General features: G+C 31.9%; 3 protein-coding genes across 3 annotated transcripts; 1 reads left to right on the top strand and 2 right to left on the bottom strand.

Moving 5' to 3' along the window:
• Window positions 1–4,618: 4,618 nt before the first annotated feature.
• Window positions 4,619–8,634, top strand: LOC100816070 (epoxide hydrolase 4). The gene is made up of 4 exons (XM_003520265.5): window positions 4,619–5,380; window positions 7,301–7,390; window positions 7,480–7,547; window positions 8,319–8,634. Exons 1-4 carry the CDS (start codon window positions 4,727–4,729, stop codon window positions 8,455–8,457), a joined length of 951 nt encoding a protein of 316 aa, XP_003520313.1. The 5' UTR covers window positions 4,619–4,726; the 3' UTR covers window positions 8,458–8,634.
• Window positions 8,635–8,858: 224 nt separating this feature from the next.
• LOC100798102 (sugar transporter ERD6-like 4) lies at window positions 8,859–16,115 on the bottom strand. Its single transcript, XM_003519849.5, has 18 exons — window positions 15,966–16,115; window positions 15,766–15,828; window positions 15,584–15,673; window positions 14,466–14,525; window positions 14,242–14,307; window positions 13,708–13,773; window positions 13,538–13,613; window positions 12,841–12,905; window positions 12,548–12,640; window positions 12,375–12,455; window positions 11,904–11,988; window positions 11,721–11,767; window positions 11,545–11,607; window positions 11,377–11,436; window positions 11,213–11,278; window positions 11,080–11,139; window positions 9,756–9,870; window positions 8,859–9,637 (listed from the first exon to the last, which is right to left on the bottom strand). The coding sequence occupies exons 1-18, from the start codon at window positions 16,113–16,115 to the stop codon at window positions 9,525–9,527; spliced, it is 1,419 nt and encodes a 472-aa protein (XP_003519897.1). The 3' UTR covers window positions 8,859–9,524.
• Window positions 16,116–18,374: 2,259 nt separating this feature from the next.
• On the bottom strand, window positions 18,375–23,482 carry LOC100813399 (sugar transporter ERD6-like 6). Its single transcript, XM_003520264.5, has 18 exons — window positions 22,940–23,482; window positions 22,428–22,490; window positions 22,252–22,341; window positions 22,077–22,136; window positions 21,930–21,995; window positions 21,763–21,828; window positions 21,587–21,662; window positions 20,955–21,019; window positions 20,684–20,776; window positions 20,464–20,544; window positions 20,267–20,351; window positions 19,668–19,714; window positions 19,515–19,577; window positions 19,361–19,420; window positions 19,213–19,278; window positions 19,060–19,119; window positions 18,801–18,915; window positions 18,375–18,735 (listed from the first exon to the last, which is right to left on the bottom strand). Exons 1-18 carry the CDS (start codon window positions 23,132–23,134, stop codon window positions 18,623–18,625), a joined length of 1,464 nt encoding a protein of 487 aa, XP_003520312.1. The 5' UTR covers window positions 23,135–23,482; the 3' UTR covers window positions 18,375–18,622.

Here is a 23,482-nt window from a genome sequence, read left to right as displayed (position 1 = left end):
CAATTGGCATATGATTATGAATTATCCGCCACACTAGGAAAGATTTAGATGGGGAAATGAAATTACTCCAAATTACCTTTACCCAATAAACTCATTGCCCTGCTGGGTTTTGAAAGTTGTATACTTCTTTTAGAGAAACAGAGCCCAAATCTGTCGTGCTCCACATTTTCTGATCCGCTGCATCTTGTAAAGGAATTAAAATTTGACTTAATTTGTTTTCCAAGTTAGGATGTCCCTAAAAAAGGATAGGGATATCCCAGGAGCCATCTTTTATAAAATCACTCATTATAGCAACTAAGGCTTGGACAACATTGGTTTAGTCCAAAAATTAATATCAACCTCATTTCCAATTTGTCTAAAGACATTCTCCATACTATATTTTTTTAATCGAAAAATATTAATTGTTAGTTTGTTAATTTTTTTTAGTAGAAGGGATCGAACTTGTGATTTTTTTCTTCTTTTCTTCTTTTTTAACCATTCAACCAACCTTATATCTCCTATTCTGCATGATCTGTATGAATAATATTTTTAAACCAGCCCAAATAATGGATTAATATAATAAGACAAAAGGCTTGTTTTTTTCTTAATACTCTACGTCGCAATAAGCATGCCGATTGATTGTTAAGACACCAACTCCCAACATAATTTCAAAAGAAAAGCACTATTGATAGCTTTGGCAGACCTCAATTTGAACCTTCTGTCTAAAAAAGGACAGCGAACTTTGGTCCAAATCACGGGTAACTGTTTTTTTGTATATTAACATCGCTTGATTGATCAAATAAAGTTCCTCATCCATCTATCCATAGGCTAATCTATACACATGAAAACTATAGGTGAGCATGTTGTGAATGATAGATTTAACAAGTAGCACTCTGCCATAATAGATAACAGTGACGCTTTCCACTTAGCAAGCTTGTTTCTTATTCTATCAGCAATCGGTTGAAGATATTGCTTTCTTGGTTGTCCTTTGAATAAAGGAATGCCTAAGTAAACAAAAGGCAGCACCCAGAGGAAAGCCAAGAATGGAAGCAATTATGCTCTTTCTATTTTTCATATGTGGCACCAATATAGAATTTGAACTTGATTGGATTAATAACCTAACTCGAAGCCTCACCATATATATGCTTGGAAAAGACCCACCAAAATGTCCACATTCTTTTGAGACCCTCAGCAAAAATTCATAATACCATCAGCTTATAACACATGACATGAGTATGATAACCTTTTGGCCCTGCCATGAGTTGAAGCTTGCCATCATGAACTAATTTTGTAATGCCTCCCTCTTCTGAAAACTTCCCCAACAAGAAAGAAGAGAAGAGATAATTTACCCGATAGAAGAACCATCTTAACGCAATTGCAAAATTTGGCATGGAAACCAAAGCCACAAAGAACATTAAGAAGGAAATTCCAGTCCAAAGGGTCAAATTCCCTTCCTTATATCAATCTTCATTGGAACATTACCAGAAAATGACTTTTTCTCAAGCATATTAATAGCCTCAGAAGTAACACAAATACAAATACAAATTTGTCTGCCTTGAATGAATCCCCTTTAGTTTTCAGAGAAATTTTTGGTCACTTGAGGTAACCTATCAGCCATTACCTTAGTAATGATTTTAAATTGAAAGTTAGCTAAAGTTATAGGCCAAAAATTTTCTATCCTATCAGCTCCCTGCTCCTTAGGAATAAGAACAACTCCCTTGGAATTTAAATTAGGGAGCAACCAACTTGAAATGAAAATTTGCAAAACAACCATATAAACATGAAAACATCACCGACAGTTATATCCCAGTAATGCTAAAAGAAAAAGCCACCAAAACCATCCGATCGTGGAGCACTATTCCTATTCAAGGAGAACAAAATAGCCTAAATCTCTTCCATGATCGACAAATTGATTAAGAAGTCATTATCCTCACTAGATACATGATTAGGAATAACATCCTCAATTAAACCATTATCTACACAACATTTGACAAAGTTCTGTCATCAACTAGAAGCGAAGAAACCAGCTTGGTTACTCTCCTTATTCTAGTAATTTTATGGAAGTACTCAGTGTTCCTTTCTCCATGAAGATTCCAAATAATTTTGGCCTTTTCCATCCAAATCTTTTCGTGATAAAGTTTAGTAGAGCTTGTTGCAATTCTATTTGCGATTCCGCTTTTCCTGCAAAATCATATCCTTAGAAAAACTAATGGAATCAAATTGGGCTCGAATAAAATAGACCTTATTCGCTGCATTTTCCACCCTAAAGTGCACATCCCCGAAGACTTGTTTGTTCCATTTCTTTAACTTGAGCTAACAACTTTTTATTATTGAAAAGAATAGACATAGGACAACTTGTAAAGTTCATCTTCCAAACATAAGCAATAATACTGTGGCAATCCGAATGACTAGCCCACATTTTCATAAATTTAAAGGATGAATTGCATCTTCTCACTTCCTTCTTCACCATGAACAACAATGCAAAATGGTCAAATTTACTACGAGTTAAAGTGCAATAAGAGACACTAGACCAAAACTTGATCCAATCACCGATGTAAACAACCTTGTTAAGTCGCTTCTTAGTATAAGCGTTCCCTCTTCTTCCATTAGATCAGATAAATTGAGATCTTCTTGTCATGATGTGTCAGGTTATTATTCTAAAAAATCCAAGACCTTAACTTATCAACAATAATTTTGTGTTGGCAAACCACTAAATCGCATTGTAATCACCAATAAAGCACTAGGGGCCTTTATCATTTTGCAATGTAGTTAATTCCATCCACAGGTTCCTTCTCAAAATGTAAAAAGTAGAAGCATACACAGCTACAATAAACACTTCATTATTAATAAAATTGAGAGAAAAACCTATTATTCTCTGGGACATCAATCACTTTTAGTTCAAGATGTTCTACATAAGCACAACACAAGTTTGGGATTAAAGAGCCTTTACTATTTACAACAAGTTTCAGATGTATTTTCCTCCAAAGACCAGCAGGGAGACAATCAATAGGAATCCATGGTTTTGAGATGAAAACAAAATCAGGCTTATGAACATTAAGCATTTTTTTGCAGAACCAACGTAGTATCCAGGCTTGCTATGCCTCTAGCATTCCAAAATAAAATATTCATTAAGCCAAGTTGCTAAGACCACCCCTTTCCTGATTTATGTGCTTCTCATTTCTAACCATTTGATTAGCCTACTTCCTTATCCTCTTATTTTTGGACTTTGAGAGAGAACCTCTATGAAACCAAAAGATTCATTCTCAATCAAATATTTGTACATTACTAGCTTTTCTTGGGCAGATCTGTCAGGAGGAGACTCCATCTCAATTTCTTTTTGCTTATTTTCTTAATCATGATCATCTACCTCATTCTATAACCTTCCAACAGTTATCATATCATGGTCATATGCATTAGTAGTGTGATTAACAGGGGCCACTAGAGTACAGATTGGACCATTACCTGCAATATCAATAGAATAAAATAATGTGTATGATCTGCAAGGAATCTTCCACAATATATGGTAGCATTGTTATTATCATTAGAGCTAACTTCATCCACATCTGTATATATCTATTCTATGCACGCCATAATTCAAATTGTATCCATCACTACCTTTATTAATTACCCTCCAGCCCCAAACGTGAGATACATTTTTAATAAATGCTAGTTTCATATTATTAATGAAAATAAGACTGCATTTGACAATTAGATTCGAAAATCTCAATTGGGATGGTCTATCTTAGCATTTAATTAGTTGAAGGCCGCTATATCATATGCAATCTAATCCCAAGGTACAACTGTGAGTGTGTGACTAATAATTATTCAACAGATCCAATCACCATTTTAAAGTGACAAAGTCAAATTAGAAGATAAAGAACACGCATGCTTTAAAGTCCACAAAATAATTTCTCACCAACAAAGATGGGCAAAGGGTCCACAAAAAGCAAAACGCTGGAGGATATTAGGCGATGCGGTGGTTGATCAAAACTAAACATCGTTGTACGTGGTAGTGACTAGCTATATTAGTTCTACAAGACTGCTATGTTTTCTTTTTTGAAGAAACAAGACAGCTATGTTAAACCAACAATATATAGTATACTCGAGATTGCGTGCAAGAAAACCGTACAAATCCTTTGATTAGATTTCATTAATGTGAACACGATGCCGTGGTAGACCGTACAAAAAAAGCAGTTAGTGAGCGACAATTAACTGCCACAATTAAGTGTGGGATCATAGCGTACCATTGTTACAGCAACATTTTTTGTCCTTTGCAAAAAAAAAAATAAAGAAATTGTAATTATGATAATTTTTTTCTCCCATTTTATTCTATTCCACTCAACCAACTTATCCATTAGTGAGGTCTGATAGAGAGATTTGTATTCATTGATTCTACTTATATTAAAGAAATTAAAATAAGAAAATAAATAAAAAATCATAAAAGAAAAAAAACATAAATAACACAATTTTTTATATCTTAATAATATTTTTAAATTCCTTTATCAATACTCATACTACTTAGCATTAAAAAAAAAAAAAAACTATGCATTGGCGAGCGACAATTAGCTGCCAGCCACTTGCGGCAGTGTATTGAAATTTGTCTTCCATAAATAGGTTTCCTATTTGTATGGCAATTGATAACAACCTAACACCAAACCTCACTAATCCAAGTTAACCCTCCTGGTATATATAATAAAACCCTCTTCCAATTCTCGTGAAGTAATCACACATAGAGAGAGTAGAGACCATGGTGAACCTAGTGGTAGCACAGAGACCATTGCTACATGGGCTTATGAAGATGGCGGGGATCAGGCCCTACACGGTGGAGATAGAGCCCGGGACTACCATGAGCTTCTGGGTCCCTTCGGAGACCATAACAAAGCCTAAGAAAAAGGACGAGAAGCCCAGAATCAGGGCGAAGCCCAGCAAGCCCGCGGTGATTCTGGTGCACGGCTTCGCGGCCGAGGGGATCGTGACGTGGCAGTTCCAAGTAGGCGCACTTACAAAAAAGTACGCTGTTTATGTTCCTGATCTTCTGTTCTTTGGAGGGTCGACGACCGATAAGGCCGAGCGGTCGCCGAGGCTCCAAGCGGAGTGTTTGGTGGCGGCATTGAGGAAGCTCGGGGTGGAGGAGTGCGTGGTGGTAGGGTTTAGTTATGGGGGGATGGTGGCGTTTAAGATGGCCGAGATGTACCCTGAGATGGTTCAAGGGTTAGTCATCTCCGGCTCCATTTTGGCCATGTCGGAGTCCCTCAGCGCCTCCTCCCTGCAGGAGCTTGGGGTCTCTTCTTCCTCCGAGCTCTTGTTGCCTACTTCTGTTAAGGGTTTGAAAGCACTCTTGTCCATCGCTGCTCACAAAAAACTATGGTTCCCCAATCGTTTGCACAAGGATTATCTTGAGGTATGTTTGCCACGTATCATTGCTTGGATTCTTCTTCCTTTATTATTACTTTTTAATTATTTGATTGTTAATTTGTGGAGAGGTCTTTGAATTCACATGACTGAGACATGCATTGTGACATGCATGCCGAATATGCCATGATTAACACATTAACTATTAGTTAGGTCTTACATTAAGCACAGTTATTGCTTTCGATTTAGGAGATGGATATTGTACACCCATTCCTTAATTTCTTGCTAATTCCTTATATTTTTTTTTTACACTTTGTTTGATTTTTCTTGTGCATTTTTGTCTTTATTTTGTTATTGTTAATTAAGTACGTTATAATTGATAAGGTTTTAGTATATTTGAATCTTTTCTCCATTAAATATCTTGGAATGATCATGTTAGTAAAAAAGATAAATTGTAAATTTGAAGTTTAATTATATATATTTTTGGTCTTATAATTAATCGTTACTAGCTACACCTAGGAATGACGAGATATGTATTTAATTATGTTACGTCAGCTATATTATTTTAGGATGTATTCCCATAAAAACTAGTACTATTTTAAGATAATATGTGGTGTCATCAATCAATATATTGATAATAATGGCCTTTTAAAAACTTTAAAATTTACGAGAACTAAAAATTAAATATATTTAACCATATCTTAGAGAAATTAAAAATATATTTTATGCACGAACGTGTTATGATTATATATAGTATACAATATTAAAATACGATAAAGGGGAGAGGGCCGAGAATTCTTTTGACAAAGTAAATAACATTATGGAAATGTGAACAAGAAAAGGTGGACCATGCATGATTGTATGGAGACAAAGAGGAAAAGCAGACTGTGGCTTAGTTCAACCACCTTCACCTAATAAGCAATAACATCATTAGTTTGAAGATAAGGGTTTTGATGGTCATTAAACTAGTCTATTTTCTAGTTTGACGTGGATAATATTTTTTGGAGTTTCGTACATACATAGATTCTAATTAAGTAGTCCTGCAACTGCAACTTTACCCGATTTATAGGTGCTTAACCTGTCACACTTCGCACAGAATGTTGCCTGATCGGAATGAATGTTAGTTTAGAACAATCCATCTTAATTACTTTGCCCCATGCTTTCTGTCAAGGTTTAAATTTCTCGGTCCCATTGCAATTGCGGTTGATTTAAAACCCTCCCAGCTGTTGTCAATCATATCCATCTTAATTACTTTGCCCTATACTTTCTGTCAAGGTTTTAATTAAGATTTTTTAAATTTATATTACCATGAGTATTATGATTTATAATTTTTCACCATATCAAGATTTTTTTTAAGTATTTCACAACTGTAATTTACGGTTTAAATATATTTTAATTCCTAATAAAAATATTTGATTATTTATTTATTTTTTAATATATTTTTGTTACTTAAATTTTTAATAAAATAATAATTTTATTTTTAGTATTTAATATTTTTTAATTTATAATAAATTGAGGAATTTTGTGTTTGTTTTCTTATAAGAAAATTTCATTTATAAATTCACTAATTTATTAGAAAAGAAAACACAAAATTCTTTATTTTATCATAGATCAAAATAAAATATTAATGACCAAAAATAAAATTATTGTTTATTAAAAACTCAATACAACAAAAATTTATTAGAAAAAAAATATTTTGTAAAATAAAAATATATTCAAGCTGTAATTTAAAACCTTACTCACTATTTAAACAAATTAACATTGCAAACTTTAGTTTCTAATAAAGTTCAATCAGTCATAAATTATGAAGTAGAAATGCAGCTTTTCTTTTCTTTGTTATTATTCAAACATTTTCTGTGACTAAAACATAGAAGTTAGAAAGTTAGTAAAATAGCTAGATTAATTTGAAGGGTAACGACTTCTGAAGTAATTTTGCTTACGATGGTTTTCCATGAGGAATTATTTACAGGTGATGTTCACGAATAGGAAGGAGCGAAGTGAACTATTGGAGGGCTTAGTAATTACCAACAGAGATGTCACAATCCCAAATTTTCCACAGGTTATTAATAATTTGCACAGCTCTAATTAAGTGCTAAATTCATACGTTCTGATGTGCATTTCATACCATAACATTTATGCTACTTGCAGAGAATACATCTTTTATGGGGAGAGAATGATCGAATTTTCAAACTGGAGCTTGCCCAAAGTATGAAAGAGTAAGGCTCTAAACTTACCAAAAAAAGAAAACACCATGTATATGATCGATAGCAAAACTACTTTTATTAGTAACCATCACAATGCTCTCTCTCTCTCTCTATATATATATATATATATATATAATATTTCAAATTTCTTTCTAATCAATAAAATTTTATTTTATTTATTAATGATTTACAACTATTCTATTACAATATTTAATATTGATTAAAGATATTTAAATATTTATTAATGAAATTATAAAAATATTTTTTTAAAAAAATTAATATTATTTTTCTCTTCAAATAATATATTTAAAGAGAGAAATATATTATTTAAAGAAACAATTTTATATTTAGACTATACAGCTATAGATGAATGATCCACATGTAATGGTTACTCAAAAGCTGTTATTCCATCAATATTAAATCTCTTGAATTGTATGGTTGTAGTAAATAGCTTCTCATGTGAGTGATACACTTACTCATACATGCATGCGTGGAGATGTAAGGACGCTTTAAATAACTTTTATTTGAGCCATAGTACGGTCAAACATGAATAGACAAGAAAAACAAAAAAAATCACTCATGTGTTAATTTAAGATGTGTCCCTGATTTTAGTCAATTTCTATATAAAAGCAAATTTGATTATAAAAAATATTTTTGTAAATTAAAAAAGTGATCATACAGAATTAGTAAATTCATGAAATAGTACTCAATGACAATACTTTTATATATCCAATATAATATTTTGTAGATAGTAATGAGCTCACGTCTGATCAATGACTGCAGGCAACTAGGGAATGGCGCAACGTTTGAAGGCATAAAGAAAGCTGGTCACCTGGTTCACCTGGAGCGACCCTGTGTCTACAATAGATGCCTCAAGCACATTATTGCTTCCTTCTTGGACTCGAATGAACCCAAAAAATAATCTGTTATTGATTGGTCTTTGGCCTAAGATATGGAGGAGATATCAAAGATATATATATATATATATATATATATATATATATATATATATATATATATATATATATATATATATATTGTCTCTGATATTCATTAATTATATTGTAGTATTCTCTAATTAACAGTTAGACTACTTTTCGTATGATAATTTTGCTGTTCGTTCCTTCCCTTCCTTTTCATTTTTTTTTTAATTTTGAGAAAATTCTTAAAATTTTGAAATATTATTAATTAGTTAAAGACTCTTTTGAACTGGAACAAATTAATTCACAACTTTTTTAATAATTTAATATAATATTTTTCTTTTATTGAAAATAAATTAAATATAACATTTTTCTATATATAAGTTAAATCAATTCACAGGTCCCAAACTATTTTATAATTTTTAATTAAATCTTTGAATTTTTTTTCTTTTCAATTAGGTCCTTAGCTTTCTCTTTGTTTTCTTTAAATAGGTCTCTAATGCAAAGAGCTGTTTAAAAAAATAAGTATAAATTTAGGTACCTAATTGAAAAGAAAATAAGTTCAATGACCACAGACCACATAGTAATTAAACATTTCTTCTATTGTAATAATAATATTTCAACACATTTCGAAAGAGGTGTACTGGTAAAACCATTATCCAGCAATGATTTCCAACATAAGAGGAGAAATATATTTTAAATGATTTATTTTGAGAAATGTCAGTTTTCTAAAACATGATCAGCACTAAAGAACACATATATAGTGAACACGCTTCCAAACACACTATACATGTCCAGCAAGAGTGACATAAACTTCACTCAATAGAAAAAATGTTAATTAGCATTTCTCCTCATTAGCAATATCTGCACAAATTAAACATTACTCTAACATAATTATCTATCCCAATCTTGGAAAGATTTTAAAAATACATTAGCAAGGAAACGAAGATGGATGTGTATCCGTCGAAGAAATTAACCTACTTCATGCTAGCTTGCCTTTCAAAAAAAAATAAATTATGCTAGCTTAAGTGATATAATCAGCATAATAATCCAATATAATTAAATTTATCTAATAAAAGGATGCCTGAATTTCTTCCAGTGTTCTGTCCTTGGTCTCGGGAACCCAAAGTATCGAAAAAGCAACGGTGAAGGCGGAAAAAATGGCATAAATTGTGAATGTTCCTGTTCACAACCATGAATTACTTAGCCTTACACAAATAATTAAGTAGCAGGCTTTCAAGTACTATGCATGCATGCATGCATGCACGAAATCCAATAAAATAAGACAGAAGAAGAGGACCTGAACTGCTCCAATGTAAGAGCAAATTTGCAGTCATGGTGATTACAGATGCAGTGAACCAATTCAAAAAGGTAGCTGCACTGCCAGCAAGGCCTTTAATATTTGGTGGAAGTATCTGAACAAATGTACATGATCATTAGCAGTTGAACTACTTGTTGCTTAAATACTTATTTTGAAGTTCTGAAATCACTTAATTACATGAAGTTCTCTAAATATCAAACGATGATGATAGTTAAAATGAAAGATAATAGGATACAGTTGATGATAAAATAATAATTAATATTATTGTAAACTTTTAAAATGAAAGATAAAAATGAACAAATGTTAATGCTAATTTCAAATAATGTTGCTGCTACTACAGATCCTTAATGATGAGAAATTATTAAGTATGAGAGCATGTGGTTTCAACCAGTGGCCGACTCATTCAATTGAGGGTTCTAAGGAAATACTAATATATGTATCTATAGTTATTATTTTTTGCCCCCCTTAATTTTATAATTTGACTCCCTTCTTTCAATTTTGCAATTTTTATCAAATTTTATCTTTTATATTAACTATTTTTTTCTTATATTTCATTTCCTTTTCAGACCATTAGGTACTTTTATGTTTTATTCAGCCGCACATTTTATTTCTTTTTTAGCTAGCTCACCACACTTCTAATATTATGTCTTTACTTTTACATGTATGATAAAAATAATTAATTATTAAGTTAAATTGTAATTTTAATTCACCTTTAATTTTTTATATGTAATTTTGCCCTTCTATTTTTTTTCACAATTTTTGTCCCTAATTTTAGGAAAACGGCAAAATTGGTCTAATCTTCAATTTTATATATATTTTATTTTAGTTGAGTTAAAATTTGAAACTAACATATTAATTTAAAGTATTATAAAAAAATAAAAAAATAAAAAATAAGAGAAGTAAATATATGTAAAATTAAGTATTGAACCAAAATAAAAAAATAAAACACCAAAATTGTGGTTCAATAATTAAAATATATCAAAATTCAAATTTAGTCTAATTATTATTTATTATTTTTTGAATAAATTACTTTCTGTCTCAAAGTCTTGGATTTGACACTGTTCCAACTAATTAACATTTGATAGCTATCAACTTTTTTTTTTGGTTAATTAAACAAATATTATGTATCATGTAATGATTGACCGGTGGTCTGTCCCATACATAATCTTTGTCTAATGAGCCATATGTTTAAAAGGATTTTTTATTTATTATTCTTTATGCTAGTATAATTGATCATTAGTACAAAGACAGGATCCAAGATCATATTTAAATCCTATAAGCTGAAATAATTCTCTCTGCATACCTCAGACATTATAATCCAGGGGATTGGTCCGATGCCTAGAGAAAATCCAATGACCAAAGCCTGAAAAGAAACACTTAATCAAATTGACAAAGTACTGAGCACCAAAAAAAATGCCGAATCAATAAAATCATACCAGAAGCCCCATAACAGAGAGCATTGCCAGTATTTCATGAACGTTAGAATCATCTGTTGCCACACCCTGGATTCAATAAAACAACGCCATTATTAATTAAGTTGATAATGTTGATTAGATCAGCTTCAAATGTTAGTGATTAATTAATAATTAGTATTACCAACCTCCAAATAAAATGTGGTGGCTACAAGGAGGAGGCTAAGTGTCATTATAGAGGAGGATAGCTGCAAAAGAATTAATAATAATTAAACTTTTTCAATTTTTTCAGAGATAAAGTAGGAGATGCATGGTGGATATTAATTGTTGAGAAGCAAAATTCTCTTAATACTCACTATTAGAAGCATCCTTCTTCCACTTCTGTCTACCAACGAAGTAGCAATCCCAGTCATTACAACCTGCATATATTTAAGATTAAGAAAATTACTTAACAATGACAATTATAAGTTTGACAATTTGATACTCACATGAAGGCAATATCTATTATTCTAGAACGTGTGTAGATTTTGACCTGCATGGCTCCAAGTCCAAATGTAGCAGCATCGCTGGATGAAATTCCTATTATACCACCACAATTCAAGACACAAAAAGACATTAAAAGTTTCTGCTTACTAATAACTAATTTACAAAGACTGACATGATACAAAAATTGATAATTAATTAATAGAATAGAATTATCTAATTAATTAATTACCTGCACTTGCAAATATCTTGCTAGAATAGAAAAAAACACCATTGATACCAGTAAGTTGTTGGAGCACAAGTAGTCCAATACCTACCTGCATGGCACATGCACTCAGTTACCAAGAAGTCACAGCCATTTAGATATGTTTGGTTTAGCTTATTCCAAAGAACTTTTATGAGAAAAAAAAATGAAATAAATTCTCTATTAGTTAAAATTAATGCAGAAATTAATTTGTAAAAACTCTCATCTTTTAAATTTGTTCTATAAGAGAGTTCCTGTAAATTAACTTTTACAAAAATTAATTTTAGCTTATAAAAAATTGTTTTATTTTTAATATTTCTTTCTAAAAATTCTTTTGAAAAAACGTATCCAAACAAATCCTAAATTTATCAAACTAAACAAGTGACAGAAAAACAATGGTGTGAGGAAAGTAGATAAATGACGAGAAGAACACCAAAATAGAATAATGTATATATACACCATTAAAGGAAACCAATATCTTCTCCTCGTGAGATCTCCAAACTTTATAGTATCTGTTTTGTTATTCAACGTCAAAGATCCCTGACATGATAAATATCTCTCATTAAAAAGTTTGCTTCAAGTGAAGAGAGATTGACTTTTGAGTTATGTGTGTATGTGATAAATTGAAGTACCTGGATTTCTTGTGCTTCCATAGTAATATCAACGTTGGGTCCTCGTAAAGTTTGTAAAGAAGCTTCAAACTTTTCTAGCATCCCCATTTCGGCCTAGACATTAAAAATGGAAATTGAAATTCGAATTCAAGATGTGACAAAATAAGTGGTATTTGGATCCGGTTGTCTTTCCTCTCTTACAAAAAATTGAATATTAGAAATTAGATTGCACTTAAAAGTAACAAAGTGGCTGCATATACAGAATCCAATTATTATTATAATTATATAAAATATTAATTTCGTACGATTCATACCAACCATCTAGGAGACTCTGGAATGAAATATAGCCCCGGTATTAGTACTGCACAAGGAATAACCCCTGGAAAAAAAAGAAGAGAGAGAATGCTTCATTATATTAATAAATAATTCGTATTCATTTTGCTTAGTCTTAAAAAAAGTGTTGTATAATTTTAAGGAGTAATTACATATTTCCATTTCTATTTATGGAGGCTTCGCATATAAACCAATCTCTATTTGAAGAAAAAAAGTAAAAATACTATGCTTGGACCTGAAAATATTGTTGTTCATTTAATTTATGAGGAGATTCTTGTTTTTTCAGGTCATGTGGAGAGTCTAAGGTTTGTTTGCATTTGATAGTTTCTTATAATGTATAATAAATTATACTGAATATATTGGCATGACGCGTATAAAAGAAACCATCATCCGTTTATAATCTCATTCGATCTTTATGTTTATTTATGAAAAAAATTACTAACTTTTTATTACGTATCATAAGGAGGTGTACTTTAGATTATAAAATACATTTATAATTGTTAATTTAAATTTTTATACTTAAAAATTGTTATAAAATTGAATACATATATAAAGAAATTTTTTGAAGTTGTTTTTTTTTTTTTAAATAAGATATTTTTAGAATTAAAAGTCATAAAATTAATCCTAAAAACTTAAAAACTATTGAAATAAATTTTACTTTTTCCGAGAAAGTCTTACCTAATATTGCTAAAACTCTCCAGTTGACAAAAAGACCCAACAGGTAAACCAACATGATTCCAATGGTAACTGAAAGCTACGAGAAAAGAACATAAATATATGAATCCATAATTAAAATTAATTAACTGGAGAGTAAAAACTTATAACAAATGTAAGGCTCCGTAGCTAACCTGGTTCACGGATCCAAGACTACCTCTCATGGTTCTAGGTGATACCTCTGCTATATAAACAGGTACCTAAACAAACAAAAAATGAAAAACCAATACATAAATTAATTACCTGGTGGTTTCATGAGAAAGTGAACCAACTTGTAAAACATTTTTATATTATTATACGATTTCTACCTTTCCCAAATATATATTCTCAAAAGTCAAATTAGTTTTCTGATAAATGTTTTTCTTTTCACAGGAGTAAAAGAAAAGAAAAATATATGTGAAATGTGAATTGATGAGTAAAACAAGATATAAATAAAAAAGGAAAGCTCCTTAAAAAAACAATTATGTAAGGAATGAGAAATAAATGGGTGTTAATTGGAAAATCAAAATCCTAATATTATCATTCAAGTAATACTGTGTATTATGTTCCAACAATATATCCTTAATACTAGCTCCAACACAAACTAGCCAATATCTTAATAATCCATGCCTATTCCTATATTTATTAATCAAGGAATTAATAAAAAGCAATCAGGAAGCCAAGATTACCACATAAGAGATTATTCCCACGCCAAAACCTTCCAACAATCTTCCCATAAATAGAAGCGATGTGTCCTAGAACAGGAGTAAATAAAGCCGATTCAAAATAAGAAAAGAAAAGGAAACAATGTAATTAACGTCTCATTAATTAATTAGAAATTAATTAAGAAATATGACAACAACAATAAACAATAATTCATGGTAACAAATTAACTACACATGTTAATACTTACTTTCGCTATAGAAATGGCTAGCCATCCGAATATATTTGGAACTGCTGCGAATATTAGTGACTGCAACACAACATCCCAAAATAATAAATTTAAAAATTAAAATTCCAACTTTTTATATTAATGAAATTTTCCTAGTTTAAAGGTGACTATATTTCCTTTTGTATTTTGATCGGAGTTAAGAATTAATCTTTCTAGATACGTACTAAAAATCATTTAAAAAGTTAATATATATATATATATATATATATATATATATTAATTAATAGATCTTGGCTTACCATATATCACCCCATAAGTTCCACTACAGCAAAACAAAGCAACAACTGAATTACTACAGCAGCTACCTCTCTCAATATGCTACACAACTAACATTCATGCAGACATAACATGCTCCAGCATAACACACCCGAGCCATGGCCAACATACATTCCACCCCGTTGACAATACCAAAAAATAGGTACATACAGAATCTATTATTGATCCATCACAGACACAAGAAACGAATTGCATCACGAGAACACTACCACTCAATCACATACATTACACACGTAACACTCACACTTCCCATGATGCTTAGTTAATTATATTTCCTTTACATCCAACCCCCTCATTCTAATCACTTCGAAAACCTGTTGATTCTCTCCTAACTTGCAGTTTTTACGTTTTCTCAGAACACCCACCCAAGTTTTTGTTCCATCAACCTCTTCCCATCCACACAACCCACCCACTTAACATCAGAATAGCATTCATTGTTCCTGCCCACTACCACTTCTATATTCCTTATCCCTCGTTTACCACAACTTATAATGCTGACATTCCAAAGGATTAGATATCCAACCAGATAGAGGATAATTAAATCCTTTCAAACGAAATCTGAGCCACCTCCTGGTATTACACTTCATTCCAATTTTAGTTTTTAAAATTGGGAAGAATGAATTTTCTCAATTGAAATTTTTACTTTTACTATTTTTTTTAAATAAAAATCTCCACCATCAAAATTTCATATTTTTTATTATTTAAATTATCTCTCTGTTATACGAGATTTAACTGCACAAAAATGTTAAATGACAGAATGAAACAAAACGATGAAAACGTATTAGCAATAGCTAGTATAATACCCCTTTACGTCCAAAGTATTCAGCTAGTTGACCACTGACTGTTGCTCCTACCATTGCACCAACATTGGATAAAGATCCAAAGAGTGAAAACTGTCTCAATAACATATTCAACAAATTAGTAATCTGATTTTAAAAAAATATCTTGATGATTAAAAGGCACTCATCAAATCTAATATAAATACCCTTGAAATTGAGAGATTAAGATCTCGAATCATATCAGCTTGTGTTGGAGAAGAATAGCCACACTGTATAAACAATATATAATCAACAAGTGCAAAGAGAATCAGAAGAAAAGTAATAATTAATAATCAAAGTATAAAATAGGGGTATAAAAAAGTTAAGGGGAATTGTGAAATTATAGATGTATAATGTAAATAAACACCGTGAAACCGAATTGGATAGGACCCAAAGCCACAATGAGGACGCACAGCACAACAAAGAGATTCCCACTTCCAGCGTTGTTGTTGTTGTTGATGTTGATGAAAGGCTTCCTATGGTTCCTAGCATCCTCGTAGTCCTCCCCCAAAGGCATAGCGTTGTACACAAATTTCTTAAACGAGTTTGAATTTCTAAGGTTTCGTTAATTAGAAAACTAACACTAACTTGATTGATTTTAGAAGTTATACGTGATTGTAAGAATTCAAGATGAACAAGATCTGATAAGCTTATATAAGTGGAACTATGGATTAGTATCTTTACAAGGTCGTTCAGAATTGTCCGCGTCATTTGGACATGAGAGAAATGTGGCGATCCACCAAATATATTGTTCTTATTAACGGATCAAGATCATGCCATGTGGTAGCCTGTTAGGGATTAATTAAATCTGCAATGCCACGTAGAAAAGGAAAATACTCATATTGTTCTACTTTATATTTTGTTAAGTCGTATATGTTGTAAAAACGTTGAGATGAAATGTCATTTTGGATTCTGAATTAAATGTTTGAGTTTATCCAAAACTAGATAAAATCTATTAATGTTCACAGCAAATTTTGCTTTTATTATATATTTAATAAAACACTAAAATTTAATTGTATATGTAACCTGAAAGATGGAATCAAGTCCTTTTGAATTTAAGTGAGTCTAACATGAATTTGATCCTTCCATTTTTTCTATTTGCAAATTTAATTCCCACATAATTTTAGTTGTATAATCATTATTTTAACATCTAATATTTAAAACCTTTTAAAAAAAATCTATTATTTAAAGGAAATGTTGAAATAGAAATAGAGTGGCTACATGTAATTCACACACAAACAAAAAAAGAGTGGTTACATGTAACGCTTTTAGTTTCCTATTTTAGTTCGCACAGGTAATGTATGGGTTGAGAAAGTATATAATATACAATAGTATAGTTTAAAGGATATATATTTGTTTTAAAATGTACAAAATAATATATATAAGATGTAATTAATAAATTTAAGTATAATAAAAATAAGTATGTATTTACAATTATAATTAATAGTTAGATTAAAAAATAATATTACAAATGGTAATATCATTAATTTGAAAAGATAAAGATTTTTTTTCTTATTTTACGTCTTGTGAAATAACAATTCTTATAACCCAATCACAATCATGGTCCTTAGATAACTTTTTTTTTTTTTTTATGTCCTGGTTCAGACATTTTTAAGCTTTGATTCTTGTAAATTTTTCCAATCCCTTATAAAGCAATAACATGCAAGGTCCTTATGGCAACTTATGCCTAAGCTTATTCTTTATTCTTTGAAAACAAAACATATATTTATTAACTTCTGCACTTTTTTTTTAAAAAAAAAAAAACTTCTGCACATTCGATTCAGTTATGGTTCCCGTACATTTTATGCTTTTTAGTATAAACCTTCAAAATATTTTTCTCGTGTATGATAAGTCTATTTTTTATTGTCCTCAAAATAAGCTCTCAAACATTTCAAATGTTTGCCATTTTTTTTTTTTTTGTGAAGAACTACTAAAACAAAAATAGATGAGTATAATATTTCTTGGATGTTGATTTGAAATTTAAAAATTGGTTTGAAATGAAAGGAATAGGCTTGGAAGAGAAATAAATAGATGGTGAGCTAATGCCCAAAGGTGTGGAGAGACCATGAAGTGCGAGCCTTGCATCTTCTATTCAACATTTTTCTTTGATACCATAATATAAATATTAAAATCTAAGGATTAAAACTGGTCACAAATTTAAAAAAAAAAATAGAAAATAATGTTTTCAATCTGATCTAATTTTTCTTCATCAAAATTAATTACTATTAATGACAGCATTCTTTTGAAAAAAATAATCTATAAGAACAATAATCATAATTAATTATTAATAGTAACATCATTGGTCCCTCAAAATTTGGTTTTATTATTTTCATATGATTTTTAAATAAAAAAATAAAAAAAGTAACATTCATTATTAAAAAAAATGTTTCAACTGGTTTGAATTTTACATATAAAATATAAGCTTCGACGGAATCTTATTCTTTTAAACGAATTCATTTGTGGTTTGCGCCTCTACATTTCCACATCATTGTTCCATAATAATATAGTAAAAAATAGCCCGAAATGACCATACTTCTGGTTGTTGCTGTTATTGTTTGAACACCATAATCATTTTTTTTCTTAATTTGATTACCCAAGCCAAAACTAGGAAAGCAACCAGAATATTATGAAGTAATTCAAGTCATCAAGGGGAGTAACCAAGTCAATGGTTCATTTGGTGACCCCATGTTTACAATAGATGCCTCCAGAAGTTTCTTTCTTCCCTGTGCCATGGCAGAATACAATTTGTAATGGAAATAAACTCGATTTAAACAGCTACACAATGACTAGAAGTTTTTGTTCTTTTTCTGTCTCTCATTTTTTTTTTTTTTGCTACTATATTTTTTTTGTTCCAATAGCTTGTACAGTGAAAAACAAGATGCACTGATTTTTCTCCCTTTCATTTGTTACAGAGAATTTGATACACGATAAAAATACAAAGGACTACAAAAATACATGAAGTTGGTGGACTCCTCATTTAAATTTAAACATGGTAGACTACATGTGTGCTCTCTCCCAAAACATCTATCTGAAGGAAAACTGAATTTCTTCCAATGTTCTTCCCTTGGTCTCAGGAACCCATAATGCTATAAAAGCAATAGTAAAGGCAGCTACCACTGTGTAGATTGTAAATGTCCCTGTAGACAGACAAGTCAGCATTATATTGACAAGGATACAAGACATGAACTATACACACGCTCACCTCCACTGTTCCAATTCAAAAGTAAGTTAGCGGTCATCGTGATCACCCACGAAATCAGCCAATTTCCCATTGTCGCTATGCTGCCAGCAAGGCCCTTTATATTCACTGGAAGTATCTGAAAAGCATTATCAAACAAGTTAGAAATTACCCACATATTCAATGAACACAATTAATAGTGTGTTTGCATCAGATTCATAGTAGATAATGCAACAATTACTAGATCCTTCTGATCTTTTGCATGCTAAGAAGTATTTCATACCTCAGACATTATAAGCCAAGGGATGGGTCCCAGACCAAGAGAGAACCCAATGACCATAACCTACAAAAATCGTTGATCAAACGGATGAGTGCAAGAAATCTTAAATTGCAAACTGCACAAAGAAGAAATCCCAACCAAGCCCAAGTAACATACCACAAGTCCAACAACAGAAACTATTCCCAACATGCTGAATAGATGTGAATCCTCAGATACAACCCCCTGGTATCAATCAAATAAACTAGTTAAAAGCATAGATAATCATCTGAAATTGAATTAAAATATTACCATTACTATTACCAACCTCCAGATAAAATGCTATTGAAACAATGAGAAGGCTAACAGTCATTACAGATGAGGATATCTGCAAAAGTGATAACAGATCTAAAATTTTATTGAACTTCATAACCACGTGGAAAATGGTTATTATGAATGAATGAATTTTGTTTCATACTTACCATTAGAAGCAGCCTCCGACCACTTTTGTCCACCAACCACGTGGAAATTCCAGTTGCTATGACCTGAAAAAGAAAGCTGATTACTAGAACTGAATTCACTATCATTATATTCACATGAAACATGATACGTAGTCTAGGCTTTATTATGCAAACCTGAACGGCACCAAGTCCAACAGTAGCAGCTTCGCTGGACGAAATTCCTGTTACAATACATAAGTCAAACACCAGATCAGGTGCAGTGCAAATCCTGGAGGTATTACATCGATCATCTAATATCACAAATCTTGAAGATATAAGGTTGGCTTGGTGGTAAAGGGTGAAGGGAGGGAGGGATAGGTCGTGGGTTCTAACCCCCCGCTAACAAACTAACAATTAACATTTTCCAATATAAAAAAAAAAGCAAGTGCTGAAACGAAAACTAACACAATAAAAAAGTGAATCAGAATTAGCCATCTTTACATTCCTTTCAGTAGAACACGTCATTAGGACAAAAATTTTATGAGTCATTAAAATGAACTAATGAAGTGGTTTAATGTCATTCAGGTACAATTTCAACATATACTTGTATACTTCATGCACAGAAATTTTGAGTGTTTAAGATTTTGAAACTCCCTTCACTCTACAGATGACTTAACACCAATCACCCTCCTCGGTCTCACTCTCCCACGTCCCCACCCCCTAAACCAAAAAATAATAATAAAATTATCAACCATAATGAAAATTAGTTTAACAGCTGATATGTAGATCTACACCTGCATTTGCAAAGATGGTAGTTGAATAGAACAAAACTCCATTGATACCAGATAACTGCTGAAGAACAAGTAATCCAATACCAACCTGCAGGCCTCAGTTAGCAAATAATGCTTGACCTTTTGGATAAATGACAATAAGTCGTGCTTGGAAAGAGAGGGTTTACAAAATCAAAACTTACTACAGTGTCATATTATACCATTAAGGGGAACCAATATCTTTTCCTCTTGAGATCTGCAAATCGGATTGTAGCTCTTTTTCCCGTTGAAGCCACAGATCTCTAGAAAAGTAAAATGGTTAGTAGTGAATGTTCCTGAAATACATATTCTAAAGCTAAACTCTTAACTGCACCCCATATATGCATACTGTCGTGCATTTGGGTGGAAAATTTTAGCCATGATGATGAGCCAGGAAAATACCTTAATTTCATATACTTCAACAGATATATCTGTGTCAAATCCTCGTAACACTTGCAAAGAAGTCTCAAACTCATCTGTCATCCCCATCTTAGCCTACACTTCCCCGATTCCCCACCAACCAGGAAAATAAAATAAAATAAAATGAAAGAGAAGCAGAAAGATAATTACCAAGAGTAGAAAGAGTTACCATCCTTTTTCTGAAAGGAACAAGTATTTTAACAAAGATGAAAAGTACAAAACTTGATCAATATAATGCATAACATATCCATACCAACCATCTGGGGGATTCAGGTATGAAAAATAATCCAGGTATTAATACTGTACAGGGCAAAATTCCTGCAGCAGAACATAAAATATTTATTGTTATTATTTAGGTTGCAGAAACAGAGTAATGATATGCTCTACGCATTATTGTTTTAAAATATCAAACCATTATCAATTAAACCTTCCGTATGTTTTTAAGAACATTATGTCCATTCCATACCATGTTGGACATGTCTGACACTTAGAATACTTTGAACTGCTGGTTATAATTTGTTCTTTTATTTATAAAAATATTACACTAACGTAAATAGGAATATCACAAGAAATTTGATAATTTATAGCATTTTATAATGTCAGCAATAACTCATGCTCACTTTTTAACTCCGATTCCCTCATTTGATTTAAAATTTGTACTTTATGCTAATTTTATAAGTTGTATTATAGTTGTGTGGCTGTGCCATTTTTCTTCAAAACCCCGGGTCATATTCGTGCTTTCCATCCACAATCAAATTCACTCCTGTATATCATGGTCAACCAAATTTATTTTATAAACATGGCTCCTCTCCTGTACACACACATATTCCTTTTGTTCCTTTCTGTAAAAACTTAATGAAACTAACTAAAAAACTAGAAATTTACCTAGAATTGCAAGCACTCTCCAGTTGACAAAAAGGCCCAAAAGATAAGCCAGCATAATGCCAATAGTAATAGAGAGCTGAGCCAGAAAAATTACAAAAGTAATGAATAATAAACTTCAAATCCAACAAAAATAAAAAAGCAAGACTCTCATCAAGAAGCAACAATAAGATTTCAACCTGGTTCACTGATCCAAGGCCACCTCTCAAGTGTTGAGGTGCAATCTCAGCTATATAAACAGGCACCTAAACAGAACAAAAGAACCAGTGCACAGATCACTTTCATTCAGCATTCTTACCAATAAGCCCAAGCAATTAAAATGATTAAGAAAGGTGATCAAGTTTACCACATAAGAGATAATCCCAACGCCAAAACCTTCCAACAACCTCCCCATATACAAAAACGAGGAATCCTATAAAAGCAACAACAAGCAATGATTTACACATATAGAAGGAGCCAGCCACAGTATCGAAACCAAACCACTCATGCTTACTTTGGCAAAAGAAATAGCAAGCCACCCTATTATATTGGGAATCGCAGCAATCATCAATGACTGCAACATTCAAAAAACACGCCAAAAATCACCAATCACTCTTCACATTCATAGACTGTCCTTTGAAAGACTGACTTCAAAACATACACTACAAATAAATAAATCAATAAAATACCCCTTTGCGCCCGATGTATTCAGCTATCTGACCACTAGCTATAGCTCCTACCATCGCTCCCACGTTAGACAATGATCCAAAGAAAGAAAACTGCAGCGAACTCAACATATTAAGCACCAAAACCTTAAACAACAAAAAATAACAAACCAGATAATTTTTTTTATATACAGCAAGACCTCCGAAATAGAGAGGTTTAGATCACGAACTATAGCCCCTTGGGTTGGAGAAGAATACCCACACTGCGCCAAAAAAATTCAAAATAGTTAAAAACTAATCATAAAACGCTTTTTTTTAATCCAACTCCTTTACCAATAATAACAAACATCAACAAAAAATCTTATCCAATAGATGATGTGGACTATGAAACACACACGATTTGTGCTCGATTAAATCTAAATTCTCAGATATTATCCTACTCCTTTTTTTGGTAGATACACTAGAGGCAGCCACAAAGTTTCTTTCAAGTATTTAACAGCAGTTACATATCAGGCTCGAACTCAAGATCACTAATTAAGCTAGAAAATCGTCTACCTCCTTTGAACTCAAGACAAAATGTCTTGTGCAAGATAAAGTACACCAATAAATCTGATGATTGTGATAAAATCAAGTATATGCATAACTAATTCTAAACATCAGATAAAAAATCTCAATGACTATTGTTGCATCTTGTTTGTGTGTGTTTTGGTACCGTGAAGCCGAATTGGATGGGACCCAATGCGACGATGAGGACGCAGAAGAGGACGGAGACGGCGCCGTCGCGGATGACATGAGTGGAGGATCCCATGATGCTGGACTGCCTGGAACCCATCTTGTACCAACTCCCCGTGTGGAGGAACGGTTTCTGAAGATCCCTCGCATCGCCACTCTCTTCCCTGAAACTCATCCTCAAACCCAACCACTACGAGTACTTGAAAACTGAAATCACTTTTATTTGTAGGCAGAAGGTGTTTGTAAAAATGTCCCACAGGGGAGTTGTGATTTTGCTGTGCTGAGCTGTGATGAGTGTTGTCGCTTGCGTTGCGAGATTGGAAGGGTCACGTTTCGGTGCTTAATTTTTCGGTCCACCGGTTAGGGAATTATGATTTGGTTTATGAACTAAACGTAAAAGCGTTGGGTTTGGTGTTATTAAAATAAAAATAAATATCTAGCATGTGGTGTTGGGACGGTGAGTGAAGTGGAGACCTCACTGACACTGTTGTTTTGGATTTTTCCAGCGACTTGCGAACAGTGA

This window comes from Glycine max, chromosome 2, assembly GCF_000004515.6.
Source record: "Glycine max cultivar Williams 82 chromosome 2, Glycine_max_v4.0, whole genome shotgun sequence".
In the NCBI taxonomy this organism is placed as follows: domain Eukaryota; kingdom Viridiplantae; phylum Streptophyta; class Magnoliopsida; order Fabales; family Fabaceae; genus Glycine; species Glycine max.
The sequence above is the reverse complement of the archived record's forward strand: the minus strand, read 5'-3'. Positions and strand labels throughout refer to the sequence as shown.

Bases quoted from the DNA above. Each gene is read 5' to 3' on its own strand.
- LOC100816070 (XM_003520265.5), top strand. From the start codon at position 4,727: ATGGTGAACCTAGTGGTAGCACAGAGACCATTGCTACATGGGCTTATG. The intron at 5,381-7,300 runs GTATGTTTGCCA...AATTATTTACAG, and splicing joins TGCACAAGGATTATCTTGAG to GTGATGTTCACGAATAGGAA. The intron at 7,548-8,318 runs GTAAGGCTCTAA...CAATGACTGCAG, and splicing joins CTTGCCCAAAGTATGAAAGA to GCAACTAGGGAATGGCGCAA.
- LOC100798102 (XM_003519849.5), bottom strand. From the start codon at position 16,115: ATGCCTTTGGGGGAGGACTACGAGGATGCTAGGAACCATAGGAAGCCT. The intron at 15,674-15,765 runs GTATTTATATTA...TTATTGAGACAG, and splicing joins TTAATCTCTCAATTTCAAGG to TTTTCACTCTTTGGATCTTT. The intron at 11,140-11,212 runs GTATGATTTTAT...GTTTCTTTTCAG, and splicing joins TCTCTGTTATGGGGCTTCTG to GCTTTGGTCATTGGATTTTC.
- LOC100813399 (XM_003520264.5), bottom strand. From the start codon at position 23,134: ATGAGTTTCAGGGAAGAGAGTGGCGATGCGAGGGATCTTCAGAAACCG. The intron at 21,829-21,929 runs GTAAACTTGATC...TGTTCTGTTTAG, and splicing joins TTGGGATTATCTCTTATGTG to GTGCCTGTTTATATAGCTGA. The intron at 19,279-19,360 runs GTTGGTAATAGT...GATTGATACCAG, and splicing joins CAATAGCATTTTATCTGGAG to GGGGTTGTATCTGAGGATTC.